Genomic DNA, 22020 nt, shown 5'->3' on the forward strand with positions numbered 1-22020 from the left:
GATATACAACTTGTCACCTGTCGGGCTCACTGCACAACCCCGTACTGCAAAACAGAATACATGATTATAATCTTTTGCCATAATTATGAGTGAAATCAGACAAGCATAATGCATACATGTATGTGTAAAAAATCATGAATTAAGTTGCGTTTGCTACTTTCACGTAAGGACAATAATGTTGAAAAAGAAACAATTATGAAAGTTTCCTGTCTAGTACTTTTTCACATATTACAACAGCAACCTCTTAAAATTATCGTCACATAAATTGAGTATTGTTTTTTAATTCTTGTTTGTTGTTTGCATCAATAAAAGAAAAATTTAAGTTTATAATCATAAGTATATAATATAAAAAACAAGCTTAATTACATACCATATTACACCATGTTTATTTGATATCGACGAAATATAAAGAACAGGTCAAAAACTATTCTTTTCACAGCCATGCACTTTCTTTTCATAGACCTGTCATGGAGTGACAGTCAATATATGTTAATAACTATTTGTATGAGAAATACTGCAGAATTTGAAGGGTCTTGCTGCTATAATGATATGTTCTTGATCATAGAGATAAATCCAATATGATTCTTACCTGTATTTGTATGTGACTTATTCTCGTGAAGTTTGCTGACTAGTTTACCATCCAGCGAGTAGTTGTATAGTTCAGTACCAGAGGCTACAAACAGGTCTGCCTGATGGGAGGCAATACCCCAACAGTCATGTTGAAACTTGAGCTTTCTGTCTTTCACCAGCTGGTTGTTGTTGACTTTGATAAACTGGACCTCTTTACCACCAGTAACACCAACCTCACTGGATGTGATTTGACATATGCCCCAAGGCGTATCAGATACACTACAGTGACTCACAACCTGGTACTGCTTGTTTAGCAGCTTGACTTTCTTATTATCGCTGTCTACAACAAGGACTTGTCCACTTGGGAGAACACATATGTCTATGATCCAGCAAGCTTCATCACCCTGTACGCCTATATCATACTCAGACTTTCCATCAATCTCCATTACTTGGTCTGCATTTCCCACTGCAGTCAAGGACTGGGCATAGTGTTCAATCTTCCCAAGACCGGACATCTGGGAAAGGTACTGCATTATTTCACTATTAGGATGGAAAGTTATTGAAAATTTTAGTTGAGCAGAGTTCTTCTTCTGATAGTTTTCAAACTGCTGTATTTTGTCTTTGCATTTAATGCTGGCTATAAAAGATAGTTCTTGCTTGCTTTTATCGCTTATGTCCTGAATAGCGTCTCTAAGTTGTTTTAATTCATTTCCAAGAGTGGAACATTTGTCAACATCACTTTTAAGGGAGGCTTGCAGTTTGGTCAGTGTATATTTCATTTCCTGCAGAGTTTTCTCTTCAAGCATGTTTAAGGCTGCAAGTATTTTTTGCCGAGTTTCCTGTATCTTGTGTAACTGCTCATCATATGTACTTTGCACAGACTGAATGCTAGCCTCCTGATTGTCTTGAAGCTTCCTCAGTTCTACCAAAGTAGTTTGAATAGTAACTAATACTTGTTTGAGGTCTGTAGAGGTATTTTTAACCAAGTCAGTTAAAAGCATCACCATTTTGCATTGCCTGTAAGAAAACATTTTATCTTAATTAAAACCAATAATTCATACATGATGCATATGTACTTATTTTGTACAGATTGATCAATGTAAATCTGATATTTAAAAAAAGCTTGGTAAAAAAGATAAATTCATTGATTATGTTCATGTATTTGGTTAATAATGTGTTCATCTTTGTTATTTTGTACCATACATCAACTTTAAAGGCTCATATCATACAAAATAATGTGACAGGGTTATGGTTAGACTTAAAGTATTGAAACGTCATGGCTTCTATGATCTCTTTCTTTTTTAAATATTTCACAAGTACATCAGTGACATTAATGTTTTAAGTGCACAAATTCACATAAATTAAAGCAGGATCATCTAACTGGTTAAGGTAACTTCTTACTAAACTGAAACTTAAATATACATGTTTGTAATCTTTAAATAACATCAGTGTTATTAATACTATTGTCACAAAACCAGGTTTTAAATTTGAAAAAAAAGTCTGATAAAGGGAGACAACTCAAACTGAACTGATTGTTCATAGTTACCCCCCTTGTTTCAAAATAAATCTATTTTAGTTGTGGCAACCTTGACCTTGGAGATATTGACGTAATTCTTTTGTGCGACACACTGTCTAATGATGGTGAACAAATGTGCCAAATGATTTTAAAATCTCACAATGAATGACATAGTTATGGCCCGGACAAGCTCCTTTATGGCCTTGTTTGACCTTTGAACTCAAAGTGATATCAACGTAATTCGTATAATGATGGTGAACAAGTATGCCAAATGATTTTAAAGTCTCACAATGAACAACAAAGTTATGGACAAGCTTGTTCCGCCCCCCAGCCCGCCGACATTCGCTAATCTAATAACCAGCATTTTCCTTTGGAAAACCTGGTTAATAAGGATCATCTAAAATTTGACTTCACAAAAATTTATAATCCTGTCATTTTGTGATTCTATTTTATGTTTTTTTCAAATTATTTCAGTTTTGCTGCTGGAAAGACAAATGGACTGATGACTCGAGGAAGGGCAAACAGTGTTTTTTCATTCGAAATCAGGTCCGGTAATCGGTTCCATTCCCAATGGAAAAAAGAATATATTTTTTCCAAATGGGAGCTAAAAATTCCCAATTGAAAGATTCCAAAAAATATTTAAAAAAATTTAGGTCTCTATAGTTTGTTCATTCCCATCCATGTAAGGTCAACCTTAGTAAACATAATACTGGAAACACCTTTTTATTCTCAATTTTGAAGCATTTTTTTTTGCAAAACAACACTATTTTCCAAATTTTATTCATAACGCCCCAAATTTTCCCAATCCAACGGGACCGGCCCCATTACCAAAATGGTGAAAAAAACACTGGCTTAACAGACAGACAGATGGCACACCTAGTCCAAGTGTATACTGGAATTAACAAATCAAGTCAAGCATATTCCTGACATCCCCCGTTTTAAGTAGACCAAGTTTCATAATAGTTCATTTAGTACTTTTTGAGAAGTTCAATGATTCAGTTGTTTGATTCGACTGACAGACATGTGGCAAGCTTTGATAGACGTCAGGGACTGATAAAACTGATTTGCATGCTGGGAAATTTGTCGTCTGCTAAAATGTCGTCTACTTAATTTCTAAAATTAGACTTTTCTTCGATTTTTTAAAAAGAATACTATCAGAATAGCAAACAGTTTGGATCCTGATGGGACGCCACGTTTTGTGGCATCTCATCTGGATCCAAACTGTTTGCAAAGGCCTTCAACATTCGGTTCCAGCACTGAAAGAGTTAATACATGCAGTACTTAAGTATATAGATAATGCAGCCAATAGCAAGAAGTAAGCATAATATTTGTAACATTTTTCAATTTGGAAAAAGAAGTTTTTTTTATTTTTTATTTTATGACAGACAGAAACATTAACAATCAAAACACTCAACTGTTATCAGCATTGTACTTAAAGTTATCATTTGTAACTTGTATGTACAAAATATGATACCAATTCAACAACATTTCAAAGAACATAATAACATTGCTGACATACCTGTGACTTAGTAGTACACAATTAGTGCAGCAGAGTTGACTGTGGTCTTGACAAAACACATACCTGTGACTTAGTAGTACACAATTAGTGCAGCAGAGTTGACTGTGGTCTTGACAAAACGTGTTTTCTTACTGAGAGGCCATTTGTTCATATCTCCTCTCCCAAATGAGACATGTTTTTCATATAACTGGCTATGCAGGTATATACATTTGCCACAAAATAGCTTCGTACATGTTTTACAGAAGGACTCGGCACTTTCGTCAATATGTTTCTCTTTGCATGCATCGCAACAATAGTCCATCACTAAGTCTGAACTTTTATAAACTGAGCCTGTCGCCATTTTGTGATTTGTATCATTAACTCACCAGATGACACAGTTATGTGATAACTATAAATTTCACTCCCGGATTTGACTACAATAGCAGTGTGAATGTGCTTTAATACACAATTATTATTGAGTCTTTAATTAATTCACAGTCAACCTTATTAATGCTACTAAATATGCCTCTTCTATCTGCACACAACATGGTGTATACTAAGTTGTCAAGTGACAAAGGACTTCAGAGTTTAAATATAGCTGATAATGGGGTAAACCATTTTCTGAAAATGGGGATTTCAGGGTTTACAGTTTACAACCACACAGCTACTGCTGCCAGTATAAACAAAATAAGCTATTTACATTCTGTTTCGTCCATGTTAAACATGGATTTCATATTTAAGTATTTTTAGCATCTGTAGCGTTATAGATCTCAATAAGTCAATAACTAACAAACAATACAACCCTGATCTACACCGTAATGGCTTTATATAAATTTTCCCAATCCAAAATTAAACCTTTCTTAAATCAGGTAGTAAATAAAGCCAGAGTGCTTTGGATAGCACAATTTAATCTCATCAAGATAGTGTATAACTTGTTGAACTGTAAATGTAAAACTACTTTAAATGTGTTCATAAATTATAAATAAATCCTCATTTTCATTTAAAATTTATAGCTTTATTTTAATCAAAAGCTATATGCAAGTAATTAGACACGTATGTGTTAGCTTAACGCATTGTAAATAAATGTGTAATGATCCATCTTTAGGATTTAACTGAATGTGGTTATAAGTTAAGTATGTTTAACTTCGCAGAAGTAAATCTAGTACAGAGGAAAAATCAGAATATGGTATTTATAAATGAAATTATCTGTATAATACTATTGCAGAGCGTTTTTCCCTGTTAGAATGGCCTTTTTTCACAAATTCGGAAAATTTGCGACACAAATTTTCCAAATTTCAATTAATTCCAGACTCAAAATTTTAGAAAGTTTGCAACACATTTTTTCACAATTTTTAAAAGTTCTCCACTCAGTTTTTTACAATTTTCAACAGTTCTCCACTCATTGTTTCACAAAATGGGGGGGGGGGGGGGCAGACGACAAATTTCCCAGCATGCAAAGTGTGAAAGTCCTAGTCTAAAGATCATGATTAATCCATGGTATTATCAACATGGTCAATGTAACAAGTTGAACACAGTTAATTATAGGACCATGATTAATCCATGGTATTATCCACATGGTCAATGTAACAAGTTGGACACAGTTAATTATAGGACCATGATTAATCCATGGTATTATCCACATGGTCTATGTAACAAGTTGGACACAGTTAATTATAGGACCATGATTAATCCATGGTATTATCCACATGGTCAATGTAACAAGTTGGACACAGTTAATTATAGGACCATGAAGATTGAAATTGCCATGAATAATCCATGGTATTATCCACATGGTCAATGTAACAAGTTGGACACAGTTAATTAAAGGACCATGAAGATTGAAATTGCCTTGAATAATCCATGGTATTATCCACATGGTCTATGTAACAAGTTGGACACAGTTAATTATAGGACCATGATTAATCCATGGTATTATCAACATGGTCAATGTAACAAGTTGGACACAGTTAATTATAGGACCATGAAGATTGAAATTGCCTTGAATAATCTATGGTATTATCAACATGGTCAATGTAACAAGTTGGACACAGTTAATTATAGGACCATGATTAATCCATGGTATTATCAACATGGTCAATGTAACAAGTTGGACACAGTTAATTATAGGACCATGAAGATTGAAATTGCTTTTAAACATGGAAGCCTTGATTATAGTGGATTTATCGATAAACTCGCGATTATAGGTATTAATTGGGAAAGGGATAAGCTAACAAGACAGTAATGAAGCCTGTTAAGCCCTCATCTGAATGTGAAGCAAACCAATAGTTGAAACCGCATTGCAGTGCTTTCCACAGGCAATTAAACAGTCCCTTGCCAATCCTCTGTGCGTTCGAATTTTACCAATAAGTGTTGATTTTTTAAGTAACTGCAACTAATCATTCTTAGGATCAAAGCAATATCGACTCCACCGAATATTTTGAGAGCAGATTTACGATAACATGTCTCTCTTTACCCAACTTAAGCCTGCCAAAAGGCGGAGCGTCATTGTATTAGACAATTGGTATTGGCCAATGAGAGTGCAACCTTTGCAAGAGCAACATAACTCTTAGACATGCAATATCTGCAGTTAAATTATGCAGACGACAAATGATGTAATCGTCATAAGTGTGTGGTTTTGTGACAGTTTGTTGTCTTTGTCACCTACCACACACATCGATCCCTAGGTTTACACTTTACTAATAAATTCACTGCAAGTTACTTAGAAGCAGGGGTGTGAGTGAGGTGAAGTCTGTATACTGATTTTGACTAGTACGTGAATTGCGTGCATAATGACAAACCTTAAAATAGACATTTAAACAAGGGCTGTTTGTAAACATGCATGCCCCCCATATGGGCTGTCAGTTGTAGTGGCAGCCAGAGTGTGAATATGTTTTGTGTCACTGTGACCTTGACCTTTGACCTAGTGACCTGGAAATCAGTAGGGGTGATCTGCCGATCATGATCAATGTTCCTATGAAGTTTCATGATCCTAGGCGTAAGCATTCTTGAGTTATCCGGAAACCATTTTACTATTTCGAGTCACTGTGACCTTGACCTTTGACATAGTGACCTGAAAATCAATAGGGGTAATCTGCCAGTCATGATCAATGTATCTATGAAGTTTCATGATCCTAGGCCTAAGCGTTCTTGAGTTATCATCCGGAAACCATCTGGTGGAAGGACTGATCTATGGAAGGACTGACCGACGGACCGACCGACATGTGCAAAACAATATTCCACCTCTTCTTCGAAGGAGGCATAATAAACACCGTCTTTAACTAATTAACAATATATAGTTATGAAAACCTTTTAAAATTCACATTAAACTTTTTATGAAAAGTCACCAGTATTAATCGTGATGAAACTAATGTGTGTTCCGATCCCTGTGAACGATAACAGCAATCTTTCGTTTGAGCTCATTGTCTTGAAATTCAAAATAAGGTCAACAAGGTAACAGTGTTAATCTAACTACAATTTACCACAGGATCACATGGAAAACAAGGGCTGTTTGTAAAACATGCATGCCCCCCATATAAGCTGTCAATTGTAGTGGCAACCATTGTGTGAATACGTTTTTTGGCACTGTGACCTTGACCTTTGACCTAGTGACCAGAAAATCAATAGGGGTAATCTGCGAGTCATGATCAATGTACCTATGAAGTTTCATGATCCTAGGGGTAAGGGTTCTTGAGTTATCATCCAGAAACCATTTTTCTAAGTAGAGTCACCTTGACCTTGACCTTTGACCTAGTGACCTGAAAATCAATAGGGGTCATCTGCGAGTCATTATCAATGTACCTATGAAGTTTCATGATCCTAGGCATAAGCGTTCTTGATATATCATCCAGAAACCATTTTACTATTTCGGGTCACCGTGACCTTGACCTTTGACATAGTGACCTGAAAATCAATAGGGGTCATCTGCGAGTCATGATCAATGAACCAATTTAGTTTCATGATCCTAGGCATAAGGGTTCTTGAGTTACCATCAAGAATTCATTTAACTATTTTGGGTCACCGTGATCTTGACCTTTGACCTAGTGACCTGAAAATCAATAGGGATCATCTGCGAGTCATGATCAATGTACCTATGAAGTTTCATGATCCTAGGCATAAGCGTTCTTGAGTTATCATCAGGAAACCATCTGGTGGACAGACATACGGACGGGTCGACATGTGCAATACAATAAACCCGCTCTTCTTCGAAGGGGGGCATAATAACTTTAGCCTTACCAAGACAATCAATATTCCGTACCCATTCAGAAAGAATTATCACTTTCTGCTTTTTATCCACTCTTGTTTCTTACTGTTCCCATTAAAATTGATTTTTTAATAATTTTTCAATCTCCAAGATTTTGTGAGATTCCTTCCTTCCTTCAATAATCTTCATTTTCAATTCACTAAGGCAACATTTGCCTTTAAAAGACCGCTTGGGAACGAAAGCCAAGGACATCGCTCGTTTAAACAAGAGCACCGCCTTGCGGGTGCAGACCGCTCATCTATTTTCTTTTTAAAGGTGAAGGGACTCTCATTTTCAATCACAAAGGAGGGAGGAGTGGAGTGAAGAGGAGGGGTGTATAGTGTGGGGTTGTGGACATTTATTACATTATCTTCCAAAAAAGCGAAAAAAAAAAAAAAAAAAAAATCGGGGGGGGGGGGGTTGGGGGGGCGATGGGGGGGGGTTTGGGTGCGATGGTTGGACGGTATTTCAAACATAACAGTTTTAAAAAAAAAATGGGAGGGGGGGGGGTATAGTGTGAGGGTGTGGTGGTAATTTGTGAGATGATCTTAAAAGAAAAAAAAAAGAAAAAAAAATGGGGGGGTGGGGTTAGGGGGGGGTGGGGGGGGTATAGTGTGAGGGTGTGGTGGTCATTTGTGAGATGATCTTAAAAAAAAAAAATTAGGGGGGGGGGGGAGGGGGGAGGGGGGGAGGGGGGGAGGGGGGAGGGGGGGAGGGGGGGAGGGCACGGGGGATGGTTTGGGTGGAGTCTATTGTGGTATGTCAGGTAAGAGTAGTTTCATCAAAGTATCAATCAAATCTAATCATAAATAAAGAACTTATGGCAATTTTAGCAAAATTTAATAATTTGACCTTGAGAGTCAAGGTCATTCAAAGGTCAAAGTAAAATTCAAGTTGCCAGGTACAGTAACCTCATGATAGCATGTAAGTATTTGAAGTTTGAAAGCAATAGCCTTGATACTTAAGAAGTAAAGTGGATCGAAACACAAAATTTAACCATATATTAAAAGTTACTAAGTCAAAAAAGGGCCATAATTCCGTAACAATGACAACCAGAGTTATGCAACTTGTCCTTTTACTGTACCCTTATGATAGTTTGTGAGTGTTCCAAGTATGAAAGCAATATCTATGATACTTTAGGGGTAAAGTGGACCAAAACATAAATCTTAACCAAATTTTCAATTTTCTAAGTATAAAGGGCCCATAATTCCGTCCAAATGCCAGTCAGAGTTACATAACTTTGCCTGCACGGTCCCCTTATGATAGTTCATAAATCTTGCAAGTATGAAAGCAATAGCTTTGATACTGTAGGAATAAAGTGGACCTAAACACAAAACTTAATCAAATTTTCAATTTTTTAAGTATAAAAAGGGCACATAATTCTGTCAAAATGCCAGTCAGAGTTACATTACTTTGCCTGCACAGTCCCCTTATGATAGTTAGTAAGTGTTGCAAGTATGAAAGCAATAGCTTTGATGCTTAAGGAATAAAATGGACCTAAACACAAAACTTAACCAAAATTGTCAATTTTCTAAGTATAAAAAGGGCACATAATTCTGTCAAAATGCATGCCAGAGTTATCTAACTTTGCCTGCCCAATCCCCTCATGATAGTAAGTAAGTGTACCAAGTTTGAATGCAATAGCATTGATACTTACTGAGAAAAGTGGAACTAAACGCAAAACTTAACCAAAATTTTCAATTTTTTAAGTATAAAAAGGGCACATAATTCTGTCAAAATGCACGCCAGAGTTATCTAACTTTGCCTGCCCAGTCCCCTCATGATAGTAAGTAAGTGTACCAAGTTTGAATGCAATAGCATTGATACTTTCTGAGAAAAGTGGACCTAAACGCAAAACTTAACCGGACGCCGACGCCAACGCCGACGCCGACGCCAAGGTGATGACAATAGCTCATAATTTTTTTTCAAAAAATAGATGAGCTAAAAAAATGCTTAGGCCGTATCATCAAGTGTAATATGCGGAGAGGTTTTGAGGGCTGCGGATTTTTCGTGCCGCTTATGACATATCCCTGTGGAATCAGTCATACCCGCCTCCCCCATTTTCTTAACGAATTTACAGGAAAAGCGGAAATTACGCCCCAGATAACCTGATCTGCGGAAATCACACCCAGTAGAATTGCAATAAGTCGAGCTGGGGATTTCTCGAAAACTGGCGATAACTCAAGCATTAAAGGAAGTCCCAAACATTTTCCTTTAATTTCTATATAAAAATACCCGCAATAACTCAAACATGTTATTTTCGATAACTCGAGGATGTGTGCTTGCCCCTGAAAGGCATTCCACACCTAATTAACTGGCAATTATTCGAACACTTTCTCGTCTTGTCGGTACTAAAAATATTCGAGATGTGAAAACAGCGCAATCATGCAGACAAAAAACGCTTGATTGGGTGTGATGTTAGTCGTAGTTTTAGAAACACTGCAAATTGTCATCCTTTGAGATTCAGATAAAAGCTACACAGTTTTAATGATAATTAAATTATTTCAAGCAATCAATACTTATGATAAAATGTATGGTATAAAAGAGAGCGTAGCAGATAAAATACTAAAAAGTCTTCAATCTTAGACTTTGCACAACAAACGTCTGACTGAATGCAAATTAAATACAAACTGTATAGTAATCACCGTATTACATGTAAATAAAGTTTTTGCGGTCAGAAGTTAAGCATCACCAACCGAAACAATGAAAACAAATAAAACCATGGATTACTCGAAACCTGCGATTTCTCGAGCATCAAGGTCAGTCCCGTGCTACCTCGAGTTATCGCAGTTTTACTGTAGAAGACTGATGATGGTAACCAGGACTAATCCTCCTTGAAATTGTGCAGTGGATGCATATGTTCAAATAATTTCACGTCCAAGATATAATTGGGAGAAATCTTTTGACCAAGTTTAGTTAAGATTAGACAATAAATGTGGCTTCTAGAGTGTTAACAAGGTTTTACAATAGTACTATATAGTCATATAAGAGACAAGAGACGTGTTCGTCAGAAACACAATGACCCGCTTTGAATTTAAAAAAAATTATGGACCTTTGACCTTGAAGGATGACCTTGACCTTGAACTTCCACCACTCAAAATGTGCAGCTTCATGAGAACGCCGCTTTGTAATTTTTCATTTTTTTTACCTTTGACCTTGAAGGATGACCTTGACCTTGAACTTTCACCACTCAAAATGTGCAGCTTCATGATAACGCCGCTTTGAAATTATTTTTTTCTGACCTTTGACCTTGAAGGATGACCTTGACCTTGAAGGATGACCTTGACCTTGAACTTCCACCACTCAAAATGTGCAGCTTTATGAGAACGCCGCTTTGATTTTTTGGTTGACCTTTGAACTTGAAGGATGACCTTGACCTTGAACTTCCACTTCTCAAAATGTGCAGCTTCATATGATACACATGCATGCCAAATATCAAGTTGCTATCTTCAATATTGAAAAAAGTTATGGCCAATGTTGAAGTTTTCGGACGGACAGAGGCCATATATTTGACATTTGACCTTGAAGGATAACCTTGACATTCACCTTTCACCACTCAAAATGTTCAGCTCCATGAGATACACATGAATGCCAAATATCAAGTTGCTATCTTCAATAGTGAAAAAGTTATGGCCAATGTTAAAAAAAAATTTCGGACGGAAGGACAGACTGACTGACATACTGACTAACAGTTCAACTGCTATATGCCACCCTACCGGGGGCATAAAAATGCCCCACACCTGGTAGCCATGTTTTTCAACAGACCAGAACCATTTTTGGACTTATCTAAGATGTATGCTCTGACCAAGTTTCATGAAGATCAGAAAAAAAATTGGCCTCTGTGGTGTTAACAAGGTTTTACAATAGCCATATAAGGAAAAATGCCCGCCCCCTAGTGGCCATATTTTTCAACCAACCAGAACCAGCAAACTCGACCAAGATAGCATTGGGACTCTTCTGACCAAGTTTCATAACATCAGAAAATATATGTGGTCTCTAGAGTGTTAACAAGGTTTTACTAAAGCAATATTTAGCCATATAAGGAATTAGCCTCGCCCCCTGGTGGCCATGTTTTTCAATTGACTGGAACCATTTTCGAACTCATCCAAGATATAATTGGAAAAAATCTTCTGGCCCAGTTTCATGATGATCAGACAATAAATGTGGCCTCTAGAGTGTTCACAATAACCATATATGGCCATATTAGGAAAAATGCTCTGCCCCCTGGCAGCCATGTATTTCAAGCAACCCTGACCATGTTCATACTCATCCAAGATATCATTGGGATGAACTTCTTCTGACCAAGTTTCATGAAGATGTGGCCTCTAGAGTGTTAACAAGGCAAATGGTGATGCCACACGATGCACAATGCACGACAGACAAAGGCGATCACAAAATGTGCTCAGATAAGCTCACAAAAAAACACTGACTATGAAACAAATATTTTTCTTCATACTCTTATTTTAAAGCCCAATAAACACTTGAAATTAATGAATATTTAGTAAAATATTACGTAACGTAAAGTTTACCCCCAAAAATCAGTGTTTCTTACAGCCATAGCCAAAATTTTAACACTAGATGTGGTCTGGTAACATAGATTAACCGAGATACAAAATGCTCAGTCAATCTTGTGGATGTGACCACTTGAATTATGCGACCTTTGTCTAATGTCTAAATATTCTATTTAGCAACCATGCAGTGATGAAATTTGAAAATCTGTTGATTGTTTAGTTGAAACTTGACCGCCGCTTTATTGTCAGTTTGATGTAATGAAAGGAAAGCGGCTACCTGTCAAGAAGCCATAAAACAGCACTTTCTCGTCGATAAAATTGGCTTCCTTTGTCTTATTCAACATTCTAAACCAACAGTGTAATAGCATGATGTGCATTACTCTGCCTTTTTAATCTTTTACTGAGAACGAAGGTGGCGTTAACGGTTAAGAGCTCTAACCAATGTGTTGATATTGAACATGTATTTCACGCCGATTTAGTTCCAATTATTTGCAATCGTAATTATTCGGCATAAGCTTTGAAACAATGGATACATTTGTCTCGGTTTCTGCGAAAGGCCGAGTAGTTCTGATGCAACAACTTCCCATACATTTCCAAAAACAAGAGGACCATGATGGCCCTGAATCGCTCACCTGACTAACCAAATACAATCCCAACCCATATTTCATCAAGATAAACATTGTGACCAAATTTCATAAAGATTGGATGAAAACTGTGACCTCTATTGTCAACACAAGGTTTTTCTATTATTTGACCTAGTAACCTAGTTTTTGACCCCTGGTGAATCAAATACAATCCCAACCCTTATTTCATCAAGATAAACATTCTGATCAAATTTTATAAAGATTGGATGAAAACTGTGACCTCTATTGTCTACAAAAGGTTTTTCTTGACCTAGTTTTTGACCCCAGTAGACCCAAATACAATCCCAACCCAGATTTTATCAAGATCAACACTCTGACCGAATTTCATAAAGATTGGATGAAAACTGTGACCTCTACTGTCTACACAAACAAATTGTTTACGGACACACGCACACACATACGGACGCCGGACATCACATGGTCACATAAGCTCACCATGTCACTTCGTGACAGGTGAGCTAAAAAAAGGCAAACATTTGTGTTTACAAAATTCTTTAAACACATTGTCAAAAAAAGCAACAGTGACTTGTTGGATAATAAATAAAAGTGCCAGGTAATGGTATGTTTAAATACACTAATATTTGGATTATTTCATATAATTTAGACGTTGAACACCATAGTTGTGTCACAGTATTGGTCTATGAATTTGATACTGAAAATAATTTTACTTTTTTTACAGAATGATCTTTTTATTTTATGACCATTTCATGAAAAGACCACTTTAAGTTACTCCCTTTTGTGGTCTCTTAAAACAAGATTGACTGTAATACTGAAAACACTTTTTTCTCAATTTTGCAGCATTCTTTTAGCAAAACAACAACCCTTATTTCCCAATTTAAGTCAAAACGCCGCGAATTTTCCCAATCCAAAGGGACCTAGACCCTTTCCCAAAATTGTGAAAAAAACACTGTTATAAAAAATTTACAAATTCAAAATACAAATCCATAAACATTTTATGTCAGCTAACATAAATTAATATAAAGTAGTTGAAAAACACGAAGTAGGCTTCGGGGATAGTAGGATTCTTTTTTAATGATTGTACACCAATAATTAAATGATTTAGAGGTCACCGTGGCGAAGTGGCTATGGTGTCCGCCTTGCGACCAGGAGGTCACGGGTTCGATACCCACTGTTGGAGCATTCTTTAGATCTTCCTCATAGACACTAAGTACTGGTTCTAGGCCAAGGAAACAGACTCGGGACTATTTCAAATAAGCATTAGGCTTTTCATGCAAATGAGCGAAAAATAAATAGGTTTAAACAAATGATTAAATGATCATACATCTAAAGCGCTTCAACAAAATGAACTTTTGACTAACAAACTGACTGGCACCTGCAAAGCAATAAACTTACACTTCTGTCAAGGGGATAATAATTTAATTGTGAACCTTAAATGATTAACTGATTCTTTTGTTTATCAATTATAAAGAGTTTCTCTTCCAATGAGAGGCAAAGAGTTGAACAAAGCCCAGCAATCAAATACAATCATATATCAGCGCTTGCTTTTTACCAATTTGGAAAAGAACTGATGCCGTACAAAGTGGGAAAATAAAGCCGAAACAAGAGATGTGTTTGTCAGAAATACAATGCCCCCTTCTGCGCCGCTTTGAAGCCATATATTTGATTTTTGACCTTGAAGGACGACCTTGACCTTTCACCACTCACAATATGCAGCTCCATGAGATACGCATGCATGCCAAATATCAAGTTGCTATCTTCAATATTGCAAAAGTTATGACCAATGTTAAAGTTTTCAGACAGACTGACTGATGGAACGACAGAAAGACTGAGGTGCAGTTCAAACAAAACAATAAAACTTCATCCTTTAGTCTTGTAGGTGGACTCACATACTAAAGATAAGGATGTTATCTGAAAGCGTTCGGGAAAAAATTCCAGAAAAGGTGTATTTGAAAGGAAATTACTCAGCCCAAGACCTGTAGCTTCGTCCAAACTCAATGGACCAAGAACAAAACTTATTTTTGATCTGTAAGTCATGTAGGTAGACTCACACACAAAAAATCAGGTCAATATCTGCAAGCGTGTAGGAAAAAGTCCAGAAAATTGGCATTCTAGAGAAAAAAATTCTAAGTACAAGGCATGATACTTTGCCACAAATCAATGGACCGGCAAGAAATTCAAACTTTCTCTGTATGTAAAGCAGGTTGAATCACACACCAAAAATAAGGTTAGTATCTGATAGTTTATCGGAAAAGTGTTATCGAAAGAAAATTCCTAAATCCAATGCTTGTAACTTAATCAAAAAGTAATCCACCGGAACGAAACTAAATCTGAATATGTAAGTAATGTACTTAGACTCACACATACAAATTCAAGTAAATATATGCAAGCGTTTAGTAAAAACACTCCAGAAAAGAAATGCAAGACGAATGGAAGGACAAACGGACGGATAGTGCAACAGCTATATTCCTCCGTACCAGGGGCATAAAGAAGAATAGGAATATTAAATCCACTGTAAGGGAGTCACGTTTAAACCTTTTAACGGTCGCGTTTCGTGTTTTGCTGAAAAACGTTTACTAAAAAAGGAAACGTTTAAACGACAGTCAATATCAATATAATAAATATTGGGTTGCAAATAACGTAGCAGACTAGCCGTACGAAGTATATCGATGAAGAACTGCGAAATCCGGGTACTTGCAGTAAATCTGGGCTACCGAACTCGGCAGTAATGTATTTCTGATTGGTTAGCGGATGGCACAGCCATGAACGGAAACTTAACGGAAAATCTTCCCTACTTTCCGAAAATCGTACAACTTGGCAATGAAACAGTGCATATGCCGCCATCTTGAAATATTTTAATGGATTGATTAGCTAAGTAAAACACAGCGGTTGCATGTTGAAAAGCAATATTTTAACCAAAATCTATATTGATTACGTTTTTGTTAGTTATTTTCTGCGGTCAACCGATATGCACATTCCATGTGCAAAATACGTGTCGTTCTCGGAAACAGTATTTTTCATCGATATTACATTATTTTCGACGTTCTTTAAGTTATTTTTATAAAATGACGAATACACATGTGGTGATATGGATGGTCTGTTTATAAAAGTGTATGGTTTTAATATGACGTCATTGCGCGAATGGGATATGCACTGAATATTACTTCCGGAAATAACTATTTTCAGTTAGGAAATGCGATGGTACTGATGCTTTTTAAACGGACATAGGGTGACCGTTTACACGGTAACGTTTCGTTTATTTCATTTTGTTTAAACGTTTAGAGAAATCTGTAAACGTGACACCCTTCATACACTGCTGACAGAAATTTGTAAGAATTTAACAAAACTATATATGATTTAGCAGTACTTAATGGTACATTCTTTTGTTCATTAGCTAATAATCATTACTAGACCAAAGGTTATTTAGATGGTCTAACTTACAGTGTATTACATTTGTTCTTATTTTCAGTATGTATTTGTTTTCATTAATGATAGTGTGTCACCTATGTTTTATCAAACTATTTTGATTGTTAGGAAATGAAAGGGACTGAACTAAATCTAATAAACTCTGACAAAAACACTTTCAAATCGAACAAGAAAGCAATTATAAACTCACTGAGGATTGAGCGCAGATTCATGATCACATTGTTTGTTACACAATGAAATCAGTGAAGCTTTATACTCTTTCTTTTAAAAACAACTAAAGCTGAAATAGTAGCCCATTTAATGTGACTATTGTCCTACATAAACAATAGAGTTTTAGAGAGAAAAAATTTAGCGGTGACACTCCTAAAGCCTTGTCAAGGACTTTAAATAACAAATCATTTATTATTTGTTAGGGCATAGTGACATTATGCTGGGTTGTATTTCAAGTAAGTATTGACTTGTGTTTTTTTTCTGTCCTAATTGCGTTGTGTAACGTAATCTTTGTAAACTTTAACACTGGTTAACAAAATTTTTAAATTGCAATGATACAATACGGTTATTGTTTGCACTTTTGATTTAACTTAATATCACAGTTGCTTAACAGTTGCTGACTAAATTTCAGGTAACAAAGAGGTCATGTGGTTTATTAAGAAAATCAACATATATAGCATCAGTTGATCCATTCATAATCCATAACATTAAGTTCAAACTAATAAAGTACCGGTTAATTTTATCGTAATGTCAAAACAGGTGTGCTGTTTTGCCTGGTTGCTTATAAAACATATCCACTGAGTTACATCATTCAAAATCTGTATTTAGGGATGTTTCCGTGCAACATCATTTGACTTTATTATTAAACCACCTCAGTCTCTAATTGAACATTTTGAAGTCTCTAAGCAACAAATTTATCTGACAACTAATTATAACAAGAGCTGTCAGAGGACAGCGCGCTCGACTATTCCAGTGCTTGTTAGTATAACGTAAGCCATCATGGGGAAATTGTTAATATTCAATAATTTATTAGACGATCTTTCAAAAATAAAAAAGGAAAACAATTGGGGTGGGGGTGGGGGTGGGGTAGGGGGGGCTGAGAGGGGGGTATAATGTGGGGTGTGGTTATTTATTAGATGATCTCTTTCAAAAATAAAAAAGGAAAAAAAATTGTGTGGGGGTAGGGGGGGGGGGGGGTATAATGTGAGGTGTAGTTATTTATTAGATGTTTAAAAAAAATTGGGGGGGGGGGGTAGGGGTGTGTGTGGGGGGGTGAGAGGGGGGTATAATGTGGGGTGGGGTAATTTATAAGATGATGTTTAAAAAAAAAATAGGGGGGGGGGAAGGTTGGGTGGGGGGAGGTTGGGGGGGGGGGAGAAAGGGATTCTGGGTAGGGGCGTGGGGTAGTGTTTGGGTGGAGTGCATTGTGGTATGTCAGGTAAGTGTTGTTTTGTCAAAGTATGAATCAAATGTGATAATAAATAAGAAGTTATGGCAATTTAAGCAAAATGTTCAATTATCTAAGTGTAAAAGGGGCCATAATTATGTCAAAATGCTTGATACAGTGGTCTGCTCTTATTTATAGGTTGGGGTCATGTTGGTAAACAAGTATGCAACATATAAAAGCAATATGTCAAAGAATATAGGAAATATTTGGGGTAGTACGCAAACTTTAACATAGATTTATCAATAATATGCATATTCTAAGTATAAGAGTGGCAATAATTATGACAAAATGCTTGATAGAGTTGTCTGCTCTTGCAAAATATGAAAGCAATATGTCAAGGGACAATGAAAATAAATGGATTAGTACGAAAACGTTAACATTTGTAGCTAACGGAAACGGCACGGAAACAGAACGCTGACGTTGAGTAGGATAGCTCCACTATATATATTTCTTATATAATACTCGAGCTAAAAAGACCATTGAAATCCAAAACTCACAAAGCCAAAGGCACCATTTTCAACCGATTAAGCAAATTAATAACAAATAAACACAAAGTGTGACAGAAAGACAGACAGACGGACGGACAGTCCGAGCACAATATGCCCTCCTTTGGGGGCATAAAAAAAGAACTGTAACCATAGGATGACATATGCCACCTATAAACGCTTTGATAGAAGTTATGAGCATTTATCGAAACCTAAACGCAGATTTCGAAACCTAAACGAGGACCCTAAGTTCAAGGTGAAGGTCACAGGGGTAAAAAATTGTGTGCGTATAGAAAGGCCTCAGTATACCAAATATGAAGGTTATATCTTAAGGGACATAGAAGTTATGAGCATTTTTCGAAACTTAAACGCAGATTTCAAAACCTAAACGCGGACCCTAAGTTCAAGGTCAAGGTCTCAGGGGTGAAAATTTGTGTGCGTATGGAAAAGCCTCGTCCATATACAGATGCATACCAAATAGGAAGGTTATATCTCAAGGGACATAGAAGTTATGAGCATTTTTCGAAACTTAAAGGCAGATTTTGAAACCTAAACGCGGACCCTAAGTTCAAGGTCAAGGTCACAGGGGTGAAAATCTTTGTGCGTATGGAAAGGCCTCGTCCACATACACATGCATACCAAATATGAAGGTTATATCTCAAGGGACATAAAAGTTATGAGCATTTTTCGAAACCTAAAGGCAAAGTGAGGCGGAAAGACAGACGGACGGACAGACAGACGGACAGTCCGATCACTATATGCCCCCTTTTCTTCGAAAGGGTACATAAAAAACCTGAAATCGGAAAAATTTGCATCATGTAATCTTCAGATTCACTGGGAACTATGGGTATTTTAAAATGCTTGGTATACATTTAACAAACCAATTTAAATATTCATTTACATGCAGTTTGGCTGGTATACATTTAACAAACCAATTCAAATATTCATTTACATGCAGTTTGGCTTGAAATGTCCAATTTCAATTCTCATTTTATTTGCTGATTTTGAAGATAATACACATTTTGAACAAAGATGACGCATTTTTCCTTCCTTTTGGGATTTTTTTAGACGTTAATTAGAAATTTATGTGTTTTTCTCTCAATGGCGGAAGTACCTTTTACGGGTACTTTATAAAGAAGGAAAGAAATCTATGTATATAGCTACTTACCACAACACTTGATCATGAACGCTGGCATCATCATCAGTTCTCTGTAAAGAAGTTGATAATTCAAACATAAGACAGGTATGTTACAAAGATATTAAATAGAAATGCAAACAACATAGTATTGGCTAACTGTATTAACAACTGACTGCATGACAACAAATGTCTGACAATGGATGCATCACAACGGATGCTTGTCAACGGATGCATGACAACAGATGCCTGACAACAGATGCATGACAACAGATGCTTGACAACGGATGCATGACAACAGATGCTTGACAACGGATGCACGACGACAGATTTATGACAACAGAGGCATAACAACTGACACATTACAACAGACTGATCAGAAAAGCTCATCTTGAGAATTTCCTTCTAACAAGAGCTTGATATTTAAACCAAAATATATTTAAACAAGGGACAAAATTGTCACAAAACCAGGTTTTCATTGTGAAAAAAAAATCTGATAAAGGGAGAAAACTCAAACTGAACTTTTGAAATGAACAAACAAAATTAACCCCCTTTGTAAGTTTGTTTTTAATAAAAATCTATTTTTGGTCGTGGCGACCTTGACATTGGAGATATTGACGTGATTCTTTCGTGCGACACACCGTCCCATGATGGTGAACAAATGTGCCAAATGATTCTAAAATCTGACAATGAACGACTAGCTTGTTCCGCCAGCCCGCCAGCCAGCCAGCCAGCCCGCCAGCCAGCCAGCCAGCCCGCCCGCATTCGCCAATCTAATAACCAGTTTTTTCCTTCGGAAAACCTGGTTAACAATCTATGAACAAACATAACAGAAAGCAGTCCTCAAAAGGTTTCATGAACATATGGCCTTGCTGCTCACCTGCTCGGCGTCTGGGTTGGGGGGAATGTGCAGCACGTTTCTGATCAGTATCAGCAGACGCTCTATGAGAAGACTGTGCTCTTCGTGACGATGCTCCCAGTCCTGCAGATGTTTATGTGAACTTAATGCATGTGTGTAGTGTTGTCCCAGATTAGCATGTGCAGTCCAAACAGGCTAATTATGGACAACACTTTCTGCCATAACCGATATTTTTTTCAACAAAAAATAAAATAAAAGAGGAAACTGTTAAATTTTTCTAATAATGGAAATGTCAAATCTGCCGCCATTTTACTAATGCACAATCAGTTGTATCAATGTACAAAGCACATCAAATTTATAATTGAAATTTGGGGAATAAAACTGCGCGTCATACACAGTTTAGTAAGGTAGTGAAATTTGGTGTAAACAAATGCATGTTATACACAGTTTAGTGCGGTAGTGAAATTTTGGGTATAAAAATTCACGTTATACACAGTTTAGAACGGGAGTGAAATTTGGGGTATAAAAATGCACGCTTTGCACAGTTAAGTACGGAAGCGAAATTTTGGGTAAAAAATCCACGTTATACACAGTTAGTACCGTAGTGACATTTGAGGTATAAAAATGCACGTTATACACAGTTAAGTACGGTAGTGAAATTTTGGATATAAAAATGCTTGCTATACACAGTTAAGTACGGTAGTACTTAATTTGGGGTATAAAAATGAATGTTATACACAGTTAAGTGCGGTAGTGAAATTTGAGGTATAAAAATAAAAAGTTAGGCACAGTTAAGTATGGTAGTGAAATTTGGGGTATAAAAATGCAAGTTATGCACAGTTAAGTGCGGTAGTGAAATTTGGTGTATAAAAATGCACGTTATACATAGTTAAGTAGGGTAGTGAAATTTGGTGTATAAAAATGCACTTTATAAACCGTTTAGTATGATAGTGAAATTTGCAGTATAAAAATGCACGTTATACACAGTTAAGTACGGTAATGAAATTTGGGGTACACAAATGCAGGTTATACAATGTTAAGTTTGATTCAAGTTTTTTTTACTCATACCAGCTTCAACAGGTCGCCAAGTTTTCCTGTAATGGCCGCAAACACATCTTCGTTTATGAAAGCCTGAAATATAATATAACATCATATAAGCCTTGTTCTGGGATAACTGGGCTTAATGCAGGTGCATTGTGTCGTCCCAAATTAGCATGTGCAACCTGCACAGACTTATCAGGGACGACAATTTACGCATAAACTTGATTTTCGTTTGGACAAAATAAAAAGATGTAAATACCTTTACACATTCACTGAATTACTTATTATGCTTGACTTTTAATTACTTATTATATTGTTTCTACTTTAAGAATGGAACTTCTTGTATTGTTAGAACTTCTACCGTGTTTCTTTGTCACCATTTTGGGAATGGGGCAGGGGCCCTTTCAATTTGGAAATATTGTGTTGTTTTGACTAAAATTGGTAGTAAATTGGCGTGGGGTTTTCTTTGTGCTAAAAATTACTTAAAAATTTAGAAATAATTCTATGTTATATTGACAAAGATTCATCCTATGGAGCTAGATGAAGCATTGTTCTAAATGTTGACATTTATTTAAACAAAACAAGTCTTTGTTGGAAATCTTCCTTTGGGAACTTTCGGCAATCATTCTTGAAAATTATATACTTTTTTATATTGGGAACTTGGCAGAATTGTGGCCTCAAAATTGAAACATAATGTAA

General features: G+C 36.3%; 2 protein-coding genes across 3 annotated transcripts in view; both read right to left on the bottom strand.

Annotated features, from left to right (window-relative positions):
- LOC127861196 (protein timeless homolog) overlaps window positions 1-22020 on the bottom strand; it is a 131404-nt gene that overhangs the window by 101146 nt on the left and 8238 nt on the right. For both annotated transcript variants that reach the window (XM_052399606.1, XM_052399607.1), the window contains exons 5-7: window positions 21349-21411; window positions 20302-20403; window positions 19455-19495 (exon numbers count right to left, since the gene is read on the bottom strand). In XM_052399606.1, coding sequence (XP_052255566.1) covers window positions 19455-19495; window positions 20302-20403; window positions 21349-21411 — 206 coding nt within the window. The remainder of the gene's footprint in view (window positions 1-19454; window positions 19496-20301; window positions 20404-21348; window positions 21412-22020) is intronic.
- The window catches only part of LOC127861185 (uncharacterized), a 300757-nt gene that overhangs the window by 85033 nt on the left and 193704 nt on the right, over window positions 1-22020 (bottom strand). The gene's annotated exons all lie outside the window — the stretch shown is intronic.

Source organism: Dreissena polymorpha, chromosome 15, assembly GCF_020536995.1.
Source record: "Dreissena polymorpha isolate Duluth1 chromosome 15, UMN_Dpol_1.0, whole genome shotgun sequence".
NCBI lineage: Eukaryota > Metazoa > Mollusca > Bivalvia > Myida > Dreissenidae > Dreissena > Dreissena polymorpha.